We start from the raw sequence: 15,870 nt of genomic DNA, 5'->3' as shown, positions 1-15,870 counted from the left end.
TAGTCCCATATGAGAAACCCATTTGTAGACTTGCTTTGTTCCTTCTTAGGACCTTGAGTTGCTAGTCTGAAATCCATACTGTGTATCCCTGAGAAGTGGCGTCGACCCATGGTTCTCAGAGTGTACTGTGTATCCCTGAGAAGTGGCATGGAGTCGTGGTTCTCAGAGTGTACTTACTATGCACCCCTGAGAAGTGACGTGGACCAGTGGTTCTCAGAGTGTACTGTGCACCCCTGAGAAGTGACGTGGACCCATGGTTCTCAGAGTGTACTGTGCACCCCTGACAAGTGACGTGGACCCGTGGTTCTCAGAGTGTACTGTGCATCCCTGAGAAGTGACGTGGACCTGTGGTTCTCAGAGTGTACTGTGCACCCCTGAGAAGTGACGTGGACCTGTGGTTCTCAGAGTATACTGTGCACCCCTGAGAAGTGACGTGAACCTGTGGTTCTGAGAGTGTACTGTGCATCCCTGAGAAGTGACGTGGACCCATGGTTCTCAGAGTGTACTGTGCACCCCTGAGCAGTGATGTGGACCAGTGGTTCTCAGAGTGTACTGTGCATCCCTGAGAAGTGACGTGGACCAGTGGTTCTCAGAGTGTACTGTGCACCCCTGAGAAGTGACGTGGACCCGTGGTTCTCAGAGTGTACTGTGCACCCCTGACAAGTGACGTGGACCAGTGGTTCTCAGAGTGTACTGTGCACCCCTGAGCAGTGATGTGGACGAGTGGTTCTCAGAGTGTACTGTGCATCCCTGAGCAGTGATGTGGACCAGTGGTTCTCAGAGTGTACTGTGCACCCCTGAGCAGTGACGTGGACCAGTGGTTCTCAGAGTGTACTGTGCATCCCTGAGAAGTGATGTGGACCTGTGATTCTCAGAGTGTACTGTGCATTCCTGAGCAGTGACGTGGACCAGTGGTTCTCAGAGTGTACTGTGTACCCCTGAGCAGTGATGTGGACCAGTGGTTCTCAGAGTGTACTGTGCACCCCTGAGCAGTGATGTGGACCTGTGGTTCTCAGAGTGTACTGTGCACCCCTGAGCAGTGATGTGGACCAGTGGTTCTCAGAGTGTACTGTGCACCCCTGAGCAGTGATGTGGACCAGTGGTTCTCAGAGTGTACTGTGCATTCCTGAGAAGTGACGTGGACCAGTGGTTCTCAGAGTGTACTGTGCATCCCTGAGCAGTGACGTGGACCTGTTGTTCTCAGAGTATACTGTGCATCCCTGAGAAGTGATGTGGACCAGTGGTTCTCAGAGTGTACTGTGCATCCTTGAGAAGTGACGTGGACCTGTGGTTCTCAGAGTGTACTGTGCACCCCTGACAAGTGACGTGGACCCGTGGTTCTCAGAGTGTACTGTGCATCCCTGAGAAGTGACGTAGACCTGTGGTTCTCAGAGTATATTGTGCATCCCTGAGAAGTGATGTGGACCAGTGGTTCTCAGAGTGTACTGTGCATCCCTGAGAAGTGACGTGGACCTGTGGTTCTCAGAGTATATTGTGCATCCCTGAGAAGTGATGTGGACCAGTGGTTCTCAGAGTGTACTGTGCATCCCTGAGAAGTGACGTGGACCAGTGGTTCTCAGAGTGTACTGGCAATGGTCATGGTAAGTTTTGACCTTCTCCAGGGCCTCTTCCTTCCTCTTGGCAGTTCACAGCCCCTGTTCTGAGCCAATCTTCACTTGCTGTACCCAGAGCCAGAGTTTTGGTGACATTACTCCCATTCAGGGCTGCTCGTGTACAAGGCCAAAGAAAGGAGACTTAAGGACAGGCACCCTAGCACAATTCCCAGATAGATCACCTACACAAGGAATTTTGTCACTTGCTGGGTCATACAGCTAATCCTGGTATGATCCCAAGGAATTCCCACATTTTATGGAAAGTGTCTTAACTCTCAGAAGTGTGTGTATGAGGGGGGGGGGAGGGAAGGAGAGAAGGAAAGAGGGAGGGAGGGAGGGAGAGAGAGAGAGAGAGGCCTTTTGAGCCATGTCTGGTTAGCTTGCACTTTCGCTGGGTGACCATCTTCATGAATTGCTCCTCTGTCCTTTCATTTTCTGGTTTACATCGACTTCCAGCTTTAGGGTAGTATTTCTCAAAGAAAGGACTTTAAGAATCTGAAAAAATAACCTGTTCCTGGGCAGTCTTTTCCTGTCTTGTTTCTCCTTTGACCTTGGAGAGAATTAATGGTTTACTGCAAAGCATCAAGTCCATGTGTGAAGCTTCCGTTGAATCAGGAATAAGCGTGACTGATAACTGAGTCTGTCTTCATAAGGCAGCTTCAGCCTTACACTCCAGTGGGCAACGGTGATTCCAGCTCTCTGCTACACCATGGGCAGAGGTAGCTCCTTGCCTAGCCTTTTCAGGTTGTGCACAGCTGACTTGACCTTGCTACCGTGAAACATTTCTCCTCACCACGGGCTGGCCTTAAGCTTGACAAACCATGTGCCTTAAACACTGTGAAGCACAAGCCTTTTGATGTGAGGGGAGACAGAGACACTGCGGCCTGGACTGAATATGGCCTACAACGAAAAGAGCAAAAGCCTGTGTCTGTCAGAGCTCCTGCTGGAATCTGTCACTGGGTGAGCCCTGGAACTGATGTCCATTCTGGGCAGGAGTCATAGAAGGTCTCTGTGGGATTCCTCCTTCCACTCCCAAGACAACAGAGGGTTACCATTAGGCTGTTATGGGTCAAGGGCATTCATTGAGCCAGAGGGCTGCTGGTGTGGTCTGCGCCATCAGGCGTTAAGTATGAGGAACCCTACTAGGAAGAGTGGCTACAGGATGCAGGGAGGAGAGGGTATAAATATTTTTAGGAATATCAAATAATATGGAAGAAATGTGTCTACTTGACACAAGTGCCAAAAGCTCTCTTCTAAATTTAGCCAAAGTGTTTCTTTATTTGAGAGCCAGGTGGGAAAGGCATAGCAAAGACATCTTCTTGTTCTCAAGTGAGCCGTGACCATATAGATAGCTCTGGGCACTATGCTGAAGCCTAGAGGGCCTAACACCCCCTCAGAGAGATTCCTGGCACTGCCAACTTACCTTTTCCTTCTTTCATATGTAACTAAGTCTGCAATTTTTGTGAAGTCTATTTATATTTCTTGAACTGAATGTATTTTGAAGCATATGATGACCTCCCACATGGCCCCCCAGGGGAGAATCTGACCACATGTGACTGGGATACCCCCTGAAACACAAATCTGAAGAGGAGAGCAGCTGAGGTGAAGTTCGAGCTGCTGCAGGCAGAAGAGCTGGGCTTTCCCCAGGCCACGGCTTGTCTTAGGTTCTCAGGCACCTGAGCCTGCAGGCATGAGTTCCATCTTGTGGAGTGGGTTCTAAATCCAATTAGAGAGTGATAAACTCAATGACAGCTTTGTAGATTCTTTTTTGTCTCATATTGCTTAGCTGGGGCATTTTCTACCTTACTGTCTTACTGGTCTTTTGAATGTATATTGTGGTTTCTAACTTAGTGTTTTTGTGGGTTCTCTCTGTCTGTCTTTCTCTCTGGTGTTTCCTGTGCTTTTCCACTGTTTTTTTTTTTTTTTAAATTTTGGTTTGTTTGCTTTTTTATTTGTCTGTTAGTTTTCAAAAAAAGAAAGAAAGAAGCTACTGAGTTGGATGAATGGCACTGTGAAAAGGATCTGGGAGGAGATGGGGGAGAGAAGCCACTATCAATTCAAATATATTGTATGAATTTTCAGTTAAAAAAAAGAGCTAGTCTTGACGAGGCTCAGCTCGGGCAGTGTGTGCCTAGAGCTTTGCTGGAGCCTGTCCCAGTGCTCAGGGTATCCTGATGGCAATGTGTTTGCCATAGTTTCATATTTCAATGAGTCTCTGAAACAACCCAGTATCTAAAGTATTTAAAGTGTGGAGACTGCAATTTGTAAGAATTTCTCATTTTGACTTTGGTCCATCATTTCCATTGCCTTTTGCATTGAAATATTTTGACTTTATAATCCATTATTATAAATTTATTCTATTTGAAGAATCTCTGAAATGTTTAATTAAGAACAAAAATAGTTCTTTAAAATGGACAGAACGCACAAGGGATCAGAAGCTGGGCCTCACACAGGCAGGGTCTAATTATAGCCCCCTCAGAAGCACCAAGTGGGACTGAGGAGTTTGTCAGTGTCTCAGGAACTCTGGAAACACTTCCTGAGCATGACCTAGGAGAAATCAAGGAGAAGAGAGGTCTTGTTCCGTGAGGACACATGGGAGCCTCTTGCATTCCCATCAGTCTTTCATTGAGGAGAGCTCCGAATGCAGCTCCCAGAGATCTCCGTACACAGGAGCTCATGCACAAGAGAAGGAAGGCTTGAGTGAGTGTCTGGCCCATGCCTCCAGGGAGCTGCACATGGGGTTAGGAAGATAGTGACAATGCAGTTTAAGGACACCGCTCAGAGCCTATGAAACAAAGTCCGTACGCAGGCTCTCAGGGCAGACGATCCCATCTAGATGTGAGACTCCTCCCAACTCTACGTCCTCACAGAAGCCCTGAGACTTATGGCTGCTTGATCTGCCCACATGGTCCCTAAGCAGGTGATGTGTCCCTGTTGACCAACTTCAGAGGGACAGAGTCAAAGCCTTGCTCCATGGCCATCCTCTCAGCTTTAGATAAGAACATGGGACACTCAGGACAGGACCTAAGAAACCATCCTTCAGAACCAGTGCTTGAGCTGAGATGATACCCCACTCCCGGAAGGCCAACCCACCGAACAGCTTCAGGTCAGCTTGGGGCATCTCAGGAGTTCAACATGCACTCATGTCTTCTGTAAAAACACACTTCTGATCTTATTACACATGAGCAGGACCATCTGAGCTCTCAGATGGGGTTTTCCAGTCTCAATTTCCAGATGAGAAAGGGGCTACTAAGAACGCTGACCTCAAAGGCCAGGCTGCCCAGAGCTTTGCCTTTGGGCTTCTACCGCAGGCCCTTGTGGAATCGGGGGCCATACTTGTGGGCTCCAATGTATAAAAGGGTGAAATGAAAGGTGACACTGAGGATGGTACCATTAACAAAAGGGGCAGAAACAATCATTTCAGGGATTTGGAAAATGAGAAAGAAGCAGGGAAGTCTGAGAATTCGGGCCTCTAGTCACACACGCGGGATGCAGGTGACCTAGGGAGGACACATCTGCTTTAGTGTTCTCTCTGCACCTCCACTTCAACTGCATCCAGATTAGCTACCATACGTCTGCTTTCTCTGGGATCGTGAGCTGACTCAGGTTAGTGAACCTCCTCTTGAGGTAGCTCTCCAGGATATGTGGGTGGGGCTCAGTGACACGAAATTCAGAACAATCTGTAATCACCAAGTCCAGATCACACAATTGTCCTGTGTGCTCAGCGGCATGCTGTAGTTCTGGGGGGCAGGTACCACCCACGGCTTCACCAATAATCATAGCCACAGAGAACATGGGATGCACTTGTCACCGAGAGGCTAATGGCAGTGATTATGCACAATAGAACAGGCGGGCAGCACCACCGTGTCACTGTCCAGAAAAGAAATCTGCTTTCTCAGGGAGTGGCACCAAGTGATGCCACACAGCAGAATCAGGCCATCAACCGTGTGCATCATGGGGGACAGGAAGGTCAGAGGTTCCCTCTTCCCACATCTGACCAGGGTTTTGCATGGGCTCCTGGGGGCATAGTAGGTCAGAAATGAGCTGGCATCTGTTCAGACGGGAGGAATCCTGGCCTCAACACCCTGCTGGTTCTTCCCTCAACATTGCTTCACTCTGTGGGATGCAGTGCAGGCCCCTTTCCATAGTTCTGACTGTGTTAAGGGGCTGGAGTCCAGGCCAGCACCCCAGCCTAGAGCTGAGACTACCAGTAACAGGGTTGAAGAAGGTAGGAAGCCAGTGGTTGCCCTCTCTAGTGGAAATGTCAAAGCAAGTGTGGGGAGCAATGGAAGGCTGTAAAATCAGACAGATGAAGGCCAGCAAATCCCAGCTTTTCTCCAAGCCTGAGTCATCCCCCACCCCCACTCGCCGTGCACGGCATCAGTGCCATCAAGCTGGAGTGAGAGGCATGGTATCTTGTCTGGCTCACGGGACACATGCAGCTCTGAGGTTGCCATGCTACTAACCGCTGACCAGTGTGCAGTACTGTCAACCAGGGGAGACACTAATAACCGCTGACCAGTGTGCAGTATTGTCAACCAGGGGAGATGCTACTAACCGCTGACCAGTGTGCAGTATTGTCAGCCAGGGGAGACGCTACTAACCGCTGACCAGTGTGCAGTACTGTCAACCAGGGGAGACACTACTAACCGCTGACCAGTGTGCAGTACTGTCAACCAGGGGAGACACTACTAACCGCTGACCAGTGTGCAGTACTGTCAACCAGGGGAGACACTAATAACCGCTGACCAGTGTGCAGTACTGTCAACCAGGGGAGACACTACTAACCGCTGACCAGTGTGCAGTACTGTCAACCAGGGGAGACACTACTAACCGCTGACCAGTGTGCAGTACTGTCAACCAGGGGAGCATTCTCAAAGACATGACATTTCTTTCATTGAGTTTCACAGTCTTTTGGCTTTGAATTATAAATCTCAATGAAGGAAAGCAATTAGTCTGGGGAGAGGAACAAGTGGGTCAACTCTCAGAATCAGCACTGCTAATACGGATTGATGGGAGGGCATTTGTGACAGACAGGAGGCATCAGTGGCTGTGCTGTGCCTGGCTACTTACTGACGCTGTAGTGTCTGTATAGGGAAACAGAGCACCTTAGTGAGCAGTCGGCATATGTGTACATACCTAACTGTGGGACTGCAAGGAGCTAAGTCCTCCTCACAGTAAGAAGATGACCCAGCCTGAGGAGGAGGATGAGACAAAGATAAAACACAATGCCCAAAGCGGCCAGAGTTTGTGGAGCCAAGCAGAGGTACAGGACTGAGTGTGGATGCACTCCCACGGGGAATGCCCACATCACCAACAATTACATTCTTACAGGAAGATCTACTCTTGAATGTGGTACTCTTAATCTTAGAAATGGCTGGGTAAGTTCTGTAGCTATGTCTGGAGAGGCTCTTGGCACTTGGCATGACTGGCCTGGGGTAAGACACCAGGAGCTACAGACACAGCCTCTGAGCTTATGAAGATTTCTGGCACTCTGTCTACGGGATATCCTATCTATGGGCTCAGACTAAGAACTACTGAACCAGCTCCCCAGGAACCCAGTCGGTGACAAAACTGTAAATAGGATGAAAAGATCCAGATAGCAAGGAGGATTCATGGCTCAGAAGACCCTGGAAGCGCTAGTCTGTGGCAGGTGTAACTCCCTCTCAGGAAGCTTTACCACTAAGACATGCTGACAGGCAAGGAAAGCCGGCCTTCCTGGGCCTCCAAAGTTATGCAGAGTCAGCAAATCCCAAAGGCCACAGCAGCTCAGGGGCCAAGTGGGACTGGAGAAGCTGCACTAGCACAGAAAGGAGACCTGTGGAGAATGCTGCCCGTGTGCAGTGTCAGCGAGAGGAGCTTTATGGCCGGCCGAGCACCTACCTCACTCTCATCCTCGGGGGCGCTGTAGCCACAGGCGTCCATGAAATCTGGAAATGTCTCCGACCACCCATCACTAGTGCAGTTTTTGCTTATGTTTCCTGGAAAGTAAATTTCAGATGTTTGGTCTTTGAAAAGTAGCCTCACGATGCAGGGCTATAAGACTAGTTGAAGCTGAAGCCCTAATCTGACAAGCGACTGAGACCACCCGGAAGTCCTTCCTCAGTTGCCCTGAATAGTTTCCTCTCTGAGACATGCCTGCCAGGGCGGGGAGACACAAGTGGACACACTGTATCACAAGATAGTAAAAGCAGAAGCAAGTACTAACCACAGTCGCTGAAACTGCAGAGCTGCTATTCTGCAGCCTGACCAAGACCTGTTTCTGTGTCTGTTAGAGTGGCGGTGGCCAGGCCCAGGCACTCTGGAGCTAGCTTTCTTCTTTAGCTTTCCATCCTCGCTCCCCTTTCCATCTGGTCTGCCCCTCACCCTTAAATGCCTAGGAAGCAGTGTAGTGCAGCTTTCATGAGGCTCTCAGTTGGAGGAAAATGCGTGCCTGAGATTTAAATAGCAAGAAACATTGTATTTGTGGTATTCCTATTCTCATATTTATGGTAAATTCACAAATGAAGCATTCACTCTATTTACAAAGAATGTGGCAGGTGACCACACAAAGCAGAAAGAGTATGAAGCTCTGGACAGACCTGGTGGGAAAGGAGAAGACAAGGACATTAGTGACTTAAAGTGACCAGGTCAGATTCTTAGTCCAGGCCCCAAGGACACATGTCTTCCTCCTTCATGGAGCTTCGGTCCCTTGCCCAGGCCACTCATAGGACCCACAGAGTATAAAACACTTCAGTTTAAGAAGGGTCTTCCTTTACAAACCTCTTTATTCTCAGAGTGCACTTGAGAGGCAGATGTGGTTACCATTGCTGTCCTCATCCTACAGCTGGGAGACTAAGATCCTGGAGGCCAGGTAATGTTTGAGCCTGAGCAGGAGATAGGGTTTCTGACTCAAAGGCGCTGCAGTATTTTCTACATGGTGAAGGTCACCTGTTCACTGGTACCAAGTAGTCAGCAGGCACCGGGAACTCGTCTCTTATCTGTTAATGGGCATTAGCAGTTCCTTCTAGGCTGGTGATTCTGAAAGGAAACCCACAGTCTCCGGAAGACTCTAGGTTCCCATCTCTAATCGCCTTCTCTGGGGAACTACTGCTATCCTTCCTGAGGACACAGACTCAGGCTGCACCTCACCTATCAATATTCAGGGTGAACTATCTCTTGGCACTCCTGGCCAAGCCCTTCATGGAGCTGTTGATGTCTGAACTGAATGAGAGCTTCTGGAGGACAGAATCCTGAGAATGACTGAGCTCCTCTAACGTGACCATAAATGAGCAATGCGGTAGGTTAGAGACACAGCTTCCCTACACAGTCAGTAGGAGACCAAGCCTCCTCTCACTGCTTTTCTCTGTTTCAGTCGGCCGAATTCCCCATTTTAAGCATCAACATTCTCATTCCTTGAAGTGTTTTGCCCCATAATATCTGACCAGAAACAAAATTTCCGGTTTTCCAAATCATTGTACTTCCCTTGTTCGAGTAATGTCTTCTAATCTGTACTTTTCTAGGTAGATTCTTCCATGTTGTGAACACATGGATCCTGAGCCATGTATGAAGACTGCATGAAAACCTGGATCCTGAGACATACAGAAAGGACAACACAGTACAGTGGGGCTGAGGTGGCTGCAAACTCTCTCCCTGAGCTTACAACCTCTGGGAATCTCTCTCAGGCTAACAGTAACCTTGTCCCCTTCTCCTAATCTCCATTATCACTCCTGCACATTTTTCCTGCTTTAACTGTGGAGAGTGTGTCACCCAGCCTTTCCCTCTACATTTGCCCTGCTTGCCCATCCAGACTTCAGCAGATGAGCTACTCCTGCTTCCTTAAAAGAAAACTCCCCACCATGAGCCAGATGTTCTCCTGCTCCCTTAGCACCAGGGGGCACATAGCTACCAAAGAAGCAAGGCCCAGCTTCTTGTTACTGTGACGGAAAAGCTTACCCTCAGATACAGACATCTTTGAGCCCAGGAATCAATGCAAATATCATACCTGGTCTGCTGTAGATGTTGCTGAACACTTTGGGGCAGGGCACTGTGACAGTTTCTCCAATGTCTGCAGGGCGCCAGCATGTGATATTGTCCCAGACACCACTGCAGCCTGGAAGGAGAAGCCAAGAATTAGGTGCAAGTCATGGGCCATGAGAACACACTGCTTAGAAGGGGACAGGAGAGTGAGTGACCATCTAAATGCTCTGCAAGAAGGAAACTGCTCGTCACATAGCTGTCAAGGCATTTTTCTATGAGATACTCACAGGGCGCTGTTGAGATAGGAGTAGCTTGGGTGCTCATCTGAACACCTCTGAAGAAAGCACAGGCCTGTGGTCGAAAGCATGTGAATAATTCAGTGTGCACTGTGTACTTTTAAAAGTTTTATTTCTTTTTAAGTTGACAACTAATAATTGTATATACTTACAGGGTAGCTGAGATGTTTTGATACAATGTGTACATTGATGGAAGGGTGGACATTTAAAATTAATTGTCTTAGTGTTCTGGTTTAAATTAACTATAGTCACCCCTCTATTCAATAGGTCACTAGACCATGTTTTTATCACCCAATTGAAACTTCTTGCCATCTACACAGCACCCAAAGTTGGCCTTTGGTGACCCCATTCTACATTTTGCTCCACGAGACAGACTTTAGATTCCACAGAGGAGAGTTGGGTGGTTCTCGTCTGCCTCAGCCTGGCATATTCTACTGTGCATCAAGTCCTTTGGGCTCATCATAATATGGCAGATGGCATAAGTTTTCTCTTGTATAATGCTGAACAAGATCCCATTGTATTTCTGTACCACGTTTTAAAATAAAAGAGGGAGTCTTTTTTGGCGCATAGCATCGCCCAGCGCAGCCTATTTGGGCGCTGGGTCCGAGTACCCGGGGCTCCCGGGCGGGCAGCAGTTCCTTTGTTTCTGTGGCCTGCCTGCACCAAGCGGGGTAGGCGCTTTGTCTGCGGGCTGCCCAACCAGCACGGAGGCCTGATCTTTCGGCGCCAGGAGACCCAGCATTGGGGTGAGTTTCTGGCACACGGCGCCAGCCTGGGACGGGGAGCTCGGGGGTTTCTTGGCCCCCTGTCCTGCTTGGGCTCTCTGCTGCCTCTTTCTTCCTGGCCCACCCAGCTTCCGTCCAGACCCCTCCCCACTTCGCCCCCACTGCCCTCTTTTGGCGCGTAGCATCGCCCAGCGCAGCCTATCTGGGCGCTGGGTCCGAGTACCCGGGGCTCCCGGGCGGGCAGCAGTTCCTTTGTTTCTGTGGCCTGCCTGCACCAAGCGGGGTAGGCGCTTTGTCTGCGGGCTGCCCAACCAGCACGGAGGCCTGATCTTTCGGCGCCAGGAGACCCAGCATTGGGGTGAGTTTCTGGCCCACGGCGCCAGCCTGGGACGGGGAGCTCGGGGGTTTCTTGGCCCCCTGTCCTGCTTGGGCTCTCTGCAGGGCCTCTACTCCCCGGGTGCTGCCTCTTTCTTCCTGGCCCATCCAGCTTCCGTCCAGAGCCCTCCCCACTTCACCCCCACTACCCTCTTTTGGCGCGTGGCATCGCCCAGCGCAGCCTATCTGGGCGCTGGGTCCGAGTACCCGGGGCTCCCGGGCGGGCAGCAGTTCCTTTGTTTCTGTGGCCTGCCTGCACCAAGCGGGGTAGGCGCTTTGTCTGCGGGCTGCCCAACCAGCACGGAGGCCTGATCTTTCGGCGCCAGGAGACCCAGCATTGGGGTGAGTTTCTGGCCCACGGCGCCAGCCTGGGACGGGGAGCTCGGGGGTTTCTTGGCCCCCTGTCCTGCTTGGGCTCTCTGCAGGGCCTCTACTCCCCGGGTGCTGCCTCTTTCTTCCTGGTCCACCCAGCTTCCGTCCAGAGCCCTCCCCACTTCGCCCCCACTGCCCTCTTTTGGCGCGTGGCATCGCCCAGCCCAGCCTATCTGGGCGCTGAGTCCGAGTACCCGGGGCTCCCGGGGGGGCAGCAGTTCCTTTGTTTCTGTGGCCTGCCTGCACCAAGCGGGGTAGGCGCTTTGTCTGCGAGCTGCCCAACCAGCAAGGAGGCCTGATCTTTCGGCGCCAGGAGACGCAGCATTGGGAGAGCCAACATTGGGGAGAGACAGCGTTTGGTAGGCAAGGAGACCTAATCCGGTAAAAGAAGATCCATAGGGAGCATTTGGAAGAAGAGATGGGCCGACGTCAAGGCAAGAATTCGCCCAACAAGCTGAAAAGCAACATGAAGCTACCAGAAACAAGCGACCCCACAACGGGAGGACAAGAACCCCTTAATCAAGAGGAAGGAGAAAAGATTGACTTCATGAAAGTGATTGACACCCTTAAACAGCATGTAAAAAACGCCCTTATAGAAATGGATGAGAAATATAACAGAAAGTTTGAAGAATTGAATAAATCAGTGAATGATACCCTAGAAAACCAAGGAAAAACAATCAAACAGATAATGGAAACAGTTCAAGACCTGAAAACTGAAATGGAGGCAAAGAAGAAAACACAAGCAGAGGGCCGTCTGGACATGGAAAATCTAGGTAAACGAATAGAGACTACAGAAACAAGCATAACCAGCAGAATACAAGAGATAGAAGAAAGACTCTCGGATTCTGAAGATACCATAGAGAAAATAAACACACTGATCAAAGAAAACAGCAAGTCCAACAAACTCTCATCACAAAACATTCAGGAAATATGGGACACAATAAAGAGACCAAACCTAAGAATAATAGGAGTAGAAGAAGGAGAAGAAGGGCAGCTCAATGGTCCAGAAAATCTATTTAATAAAATTATAGAAGAAAACTTTCCCAACCTAAGGAAAGATTTTCCTATGAAGGTGCAAGAAGCATACAGAACACCGAATAGGCTGGATCAAAAAAAAACATCCCCTCGCCATATAATTATCAAAACACAAAGCATACAGAATAAGGAAAGAATATTAAGAGCTGCAAAGGAAAAAGGCCAAATTACTTATAAAGGTAAACCTATCAGACTTACACCTGACTTCTCCATGGAAACCATGAAAGCCAGAAGGTCCTGGATAGATGTACTGCAGAAACTGAGAGACCATGGGTGCAAGCCCAGATTACTATACCCAGCCAAGCTTTCATTCACTATAAATGGAGAAAATAAAATTTTCCAGGATAAAAACAAATTTAAACAATACGCAGCCACAAATCCAGCCTTACAGAAAGTAATTGAAGGAAAATCACTAACCAAGGAGTCCAACAATGACCACAATAACTCAGACATCTAGAGACCCTTCACCAACACAAAACAAAGAAGGGAAACACACAAACTCTACGACTAAAAAAAAATGACCGGAGTTAACAACCACTGGTCATTAATATCACTTAATGTCAATGGACTCAACTCACCTATAAAAAGGCACAGGCTAAGAGATTGGATAAGAAAACAGGATCCAACATTCTGCTGTTTACAAGAAACACACCTCAACCACAAAGACAGGCACCTACTCAGAGTAAAGGGCTGGGAAAAGGCCTATCAAGCAAATGGACCTAAGAAACAGGCAGGTGTGGCCATACTAATCTCTAACAAAGTTGACTTTAAACTTAAATCAATCAGAAGAGATGGAGAGGGGCATTTTATACTCATAACAGGAACAGTTCATCAGGATGAAGTCTCAATCCTGAACATCTATGCCCCTAATATAAAAGCACCCACGTACATAAAAGAAACATTGCTAAAATTCAAGGCAGCCATCAAACCGCACACACTAATAGTAGGAGACTTCAACACTCCTCTCTCACCAATGGACAGGTCAATCAGAAAGGAACCTAACAGAGAAATAAGAGAATTAGTGGAGGTAATGAATCAAATGGACTTAACAGACATCTATAGAACATTCCATCCAAATAGGAAAGAATATACCTTCTTCTCTGCAGCTCATGGAACCTTCTCGAAAATCGACCACATAGTCGGTAACAAAGCAAACATCCACAGTTACAAAAAAATATTAGTAACCACCTGTGTCTTATCAGATCACCATGGATTAAAGTTAGAATTCAACAATAATGCTACCCCCAGAAAGCATACAAAGTCATGGAAACTGAACAGTCAACTATTGAACCATAGCTGGATTAAGGAAGAAATAAAGAAAGAAATTAAAGTCTTCCTGGAATTCAATGAAAATAAAGAAACAACATACTCAAACTTATGGGACACTATGAAAGCAGTCCTAAGAGGAAAGTTCATAGCACTAAGTGCCCACTTAAAGAAAACAGAGAAAGCTCACATTGGAGACTTAACAGCCCACCTGAAAGCTCTAGAAAAAAAAGAAGCAGACTCACCTAGGAGGAGTAGAAGACTGGAAATAATCAAAATGAGGGCTGAAATCAACAAAATAGAAACACAGAAAATAATACAAAAAATCAATGAAACAAAAAGCTGGTTCCTGGAGAAAATCAACAAGATTGACAAACCACTATCCAAGCTAATCAAACGGCAGAGAGAGAATTTGCAAATTAATATGATCAGAAATGAAAAGGGGGACATAACCACAGACACAGAGGAAATTCAGAGAATCATTAGATCTTACTACAAAAGCCTATATGCCACAAAATTGGAAAATGTAAAGGAAATGGATACTTTTTTAGATAAATATCATATACCAAAGTTAAATCAGGACCTGGTGAACAATCTAAATAGACCTGTTAGTCGCGAAGAATTAGAAGAGGTTATCAAAAACCTCCCTACCAAAAAAAGCCCAGGACCAGATGGTTTCAATGCGGAATTCTACCAGATCTTCCAAGAAGATCTAATACCTATACTCCTTAATGTATTCCACAAGATAGAAACAGAAGGGTCATTACCAAACTCCTTTTATGAAGCCACAATTACTCTGATACCAAAACCACTCAAAGACTCAACCAGGAAAGAGAACTACAGGCCAATCTCACTCATGAATATCGACGCAAAAATCCTCAACAAAATACTGGCAAATCGAATCCAAGAACACATCCGAAAAATTATCCATTATGATCAAGTAGGCTTCATTCCTGAGATGCAGGGCTGGTTCAACATACGAAAATCTATCAATGTAATCCAGCATATAAATAAACTGAAAGAAAAAAACCATATGATCATTTCATTAGATGCTGAAAAAGCATTTGACAAAATTCAACATCCATTTATGTTAAAAGTCTTGGAGAGATTAGGGATACAAGGGTCATACCTAAATATAATAAAAGCTATATACAGCAAGCCGACAGCTAACATCAAATTAAACGGAGAGAAACTCAAAGCCATCCCACTTAACTCAGGAACACAACAAGGCTGTCCACTCTCCCCATACCTCTTCAATATAGTGCTTGAAGTTCTAGCAATAGCAATAAGACAACATAATGGAATCAAGGGGATTCGAATTGGAAAGGAAGAAGTTAAACTTTCGTTATTTGCAGATGATATGATAGTGTACATAAGCGACCCCAAAAACTCCACCAAAGAACTCCTACAGCTGATAAACAGCTTTAGTAATGTGGCAGGATACAAGATCAACTCCAAAAAATCAGTCGCCCTCTTATACACAAAGGATATGGAAGCAGAGAGGGAAATCAGAGAAGCCTCACCATTCACAATAGCCAAAAACAGCATAAAATATCTTGGGGTACATCTAACCAAGGAAGTGAAAGATCTATTTGACAAGAACTTTAAGGCATTGAAGAAAGAAATTGAAGAGGATACCAAAAAATGGATGGACCTCCCTTGCTCTTGGATTGGTAGGATCAACATAGTAAAAATGGCAATTCTACCAAAGGCTATTTATAGATTCAATGCAATCCCCATCAAGATCCCATCAAAATTCTTCACAGATCTGGAGAGGACAATAATCAACTTTATATGGAAAAACAAAAAACCCAGGATAGCCAAAACAATCCTATACAATAAAGGATCTTCTGGAGGCATTACCATCCCTGACTTCAAACTCTATTACAGAGCTACAGTAATGAAAACAGTGTGGTACTGGCATAAAAACAGAGAAGTCGACCAATGGAATCGTATAGAAGACCCGGATTTTATCCCACAAACCTATGAACACCTGATTTTCGATAAAGGAGCTAAAAGTATAAAATGGAAGAAAGAAAGCATCTTCAACAAATGGTGCTGGCACAACTGGATGTCATCTTGTAGAAGAATGAAAATAGACCCTTATCTATCACCGTGCACAAAACTCAAGTCCAAATGGATTAAAGACCTCAATATCAGCCCGAACACACTGAACCTGATAGAAGAGAAAGTGGGAAGTACCCTACAGGAGCTGGGCACAGGAGATCG

At 47.2% G+C, this 15,870-nt stretch overlaps 1 protein-coding gene across 1 annotated transcript in view; it reads right to left on the bottom strand.

The window, feature by feature from the left end:
• Positions 1–15,870, bottom strand: part of Vipr2 (vasoactive intestinal peptide receptor 2) — an 80,403-nt gene that overhangs the window by 48,345 nt on the left and 16,188 nt on the right. Inside the window, exons 3-4 of the mRNA XM_041638971.1 lie at positions 9,598–9,705; positions 7,497–7,594 (exon numbers count right to left, since the gene is read on the bottom strand). Of these exons, the coding sequence (XP_041494905.1) occupies positions 7,497–7,594; positions 9,598–9,705 (206 nt within the window). The remainder of the gene's footprint in view (positions 1–7,496; positions 7,595–9,597; positions 9,706–15,870) is intronic.

Source organism: Microtus oregoni, unplaced genomic scaffold (genome assembly GCF_018167655.1).
Source record: "Microtus oregoni isolate MIOR12 unplaced genomic scaffold, Mior012 000056F_ref0000123, whole genome shotgun sequence".
In the NCBI taxonomy this organism is placed as follows: Eukaryota; Metazoa; Chordata; class Mammalia; order Rodentia; family Cricetidae; genus Microtus; species Microtus oregoni.
The sequence above is the reverse complement of the archived record's forward strand: the minus strand, read 5'-3'. Positions and strand labels throughout refer to the sequence as shown.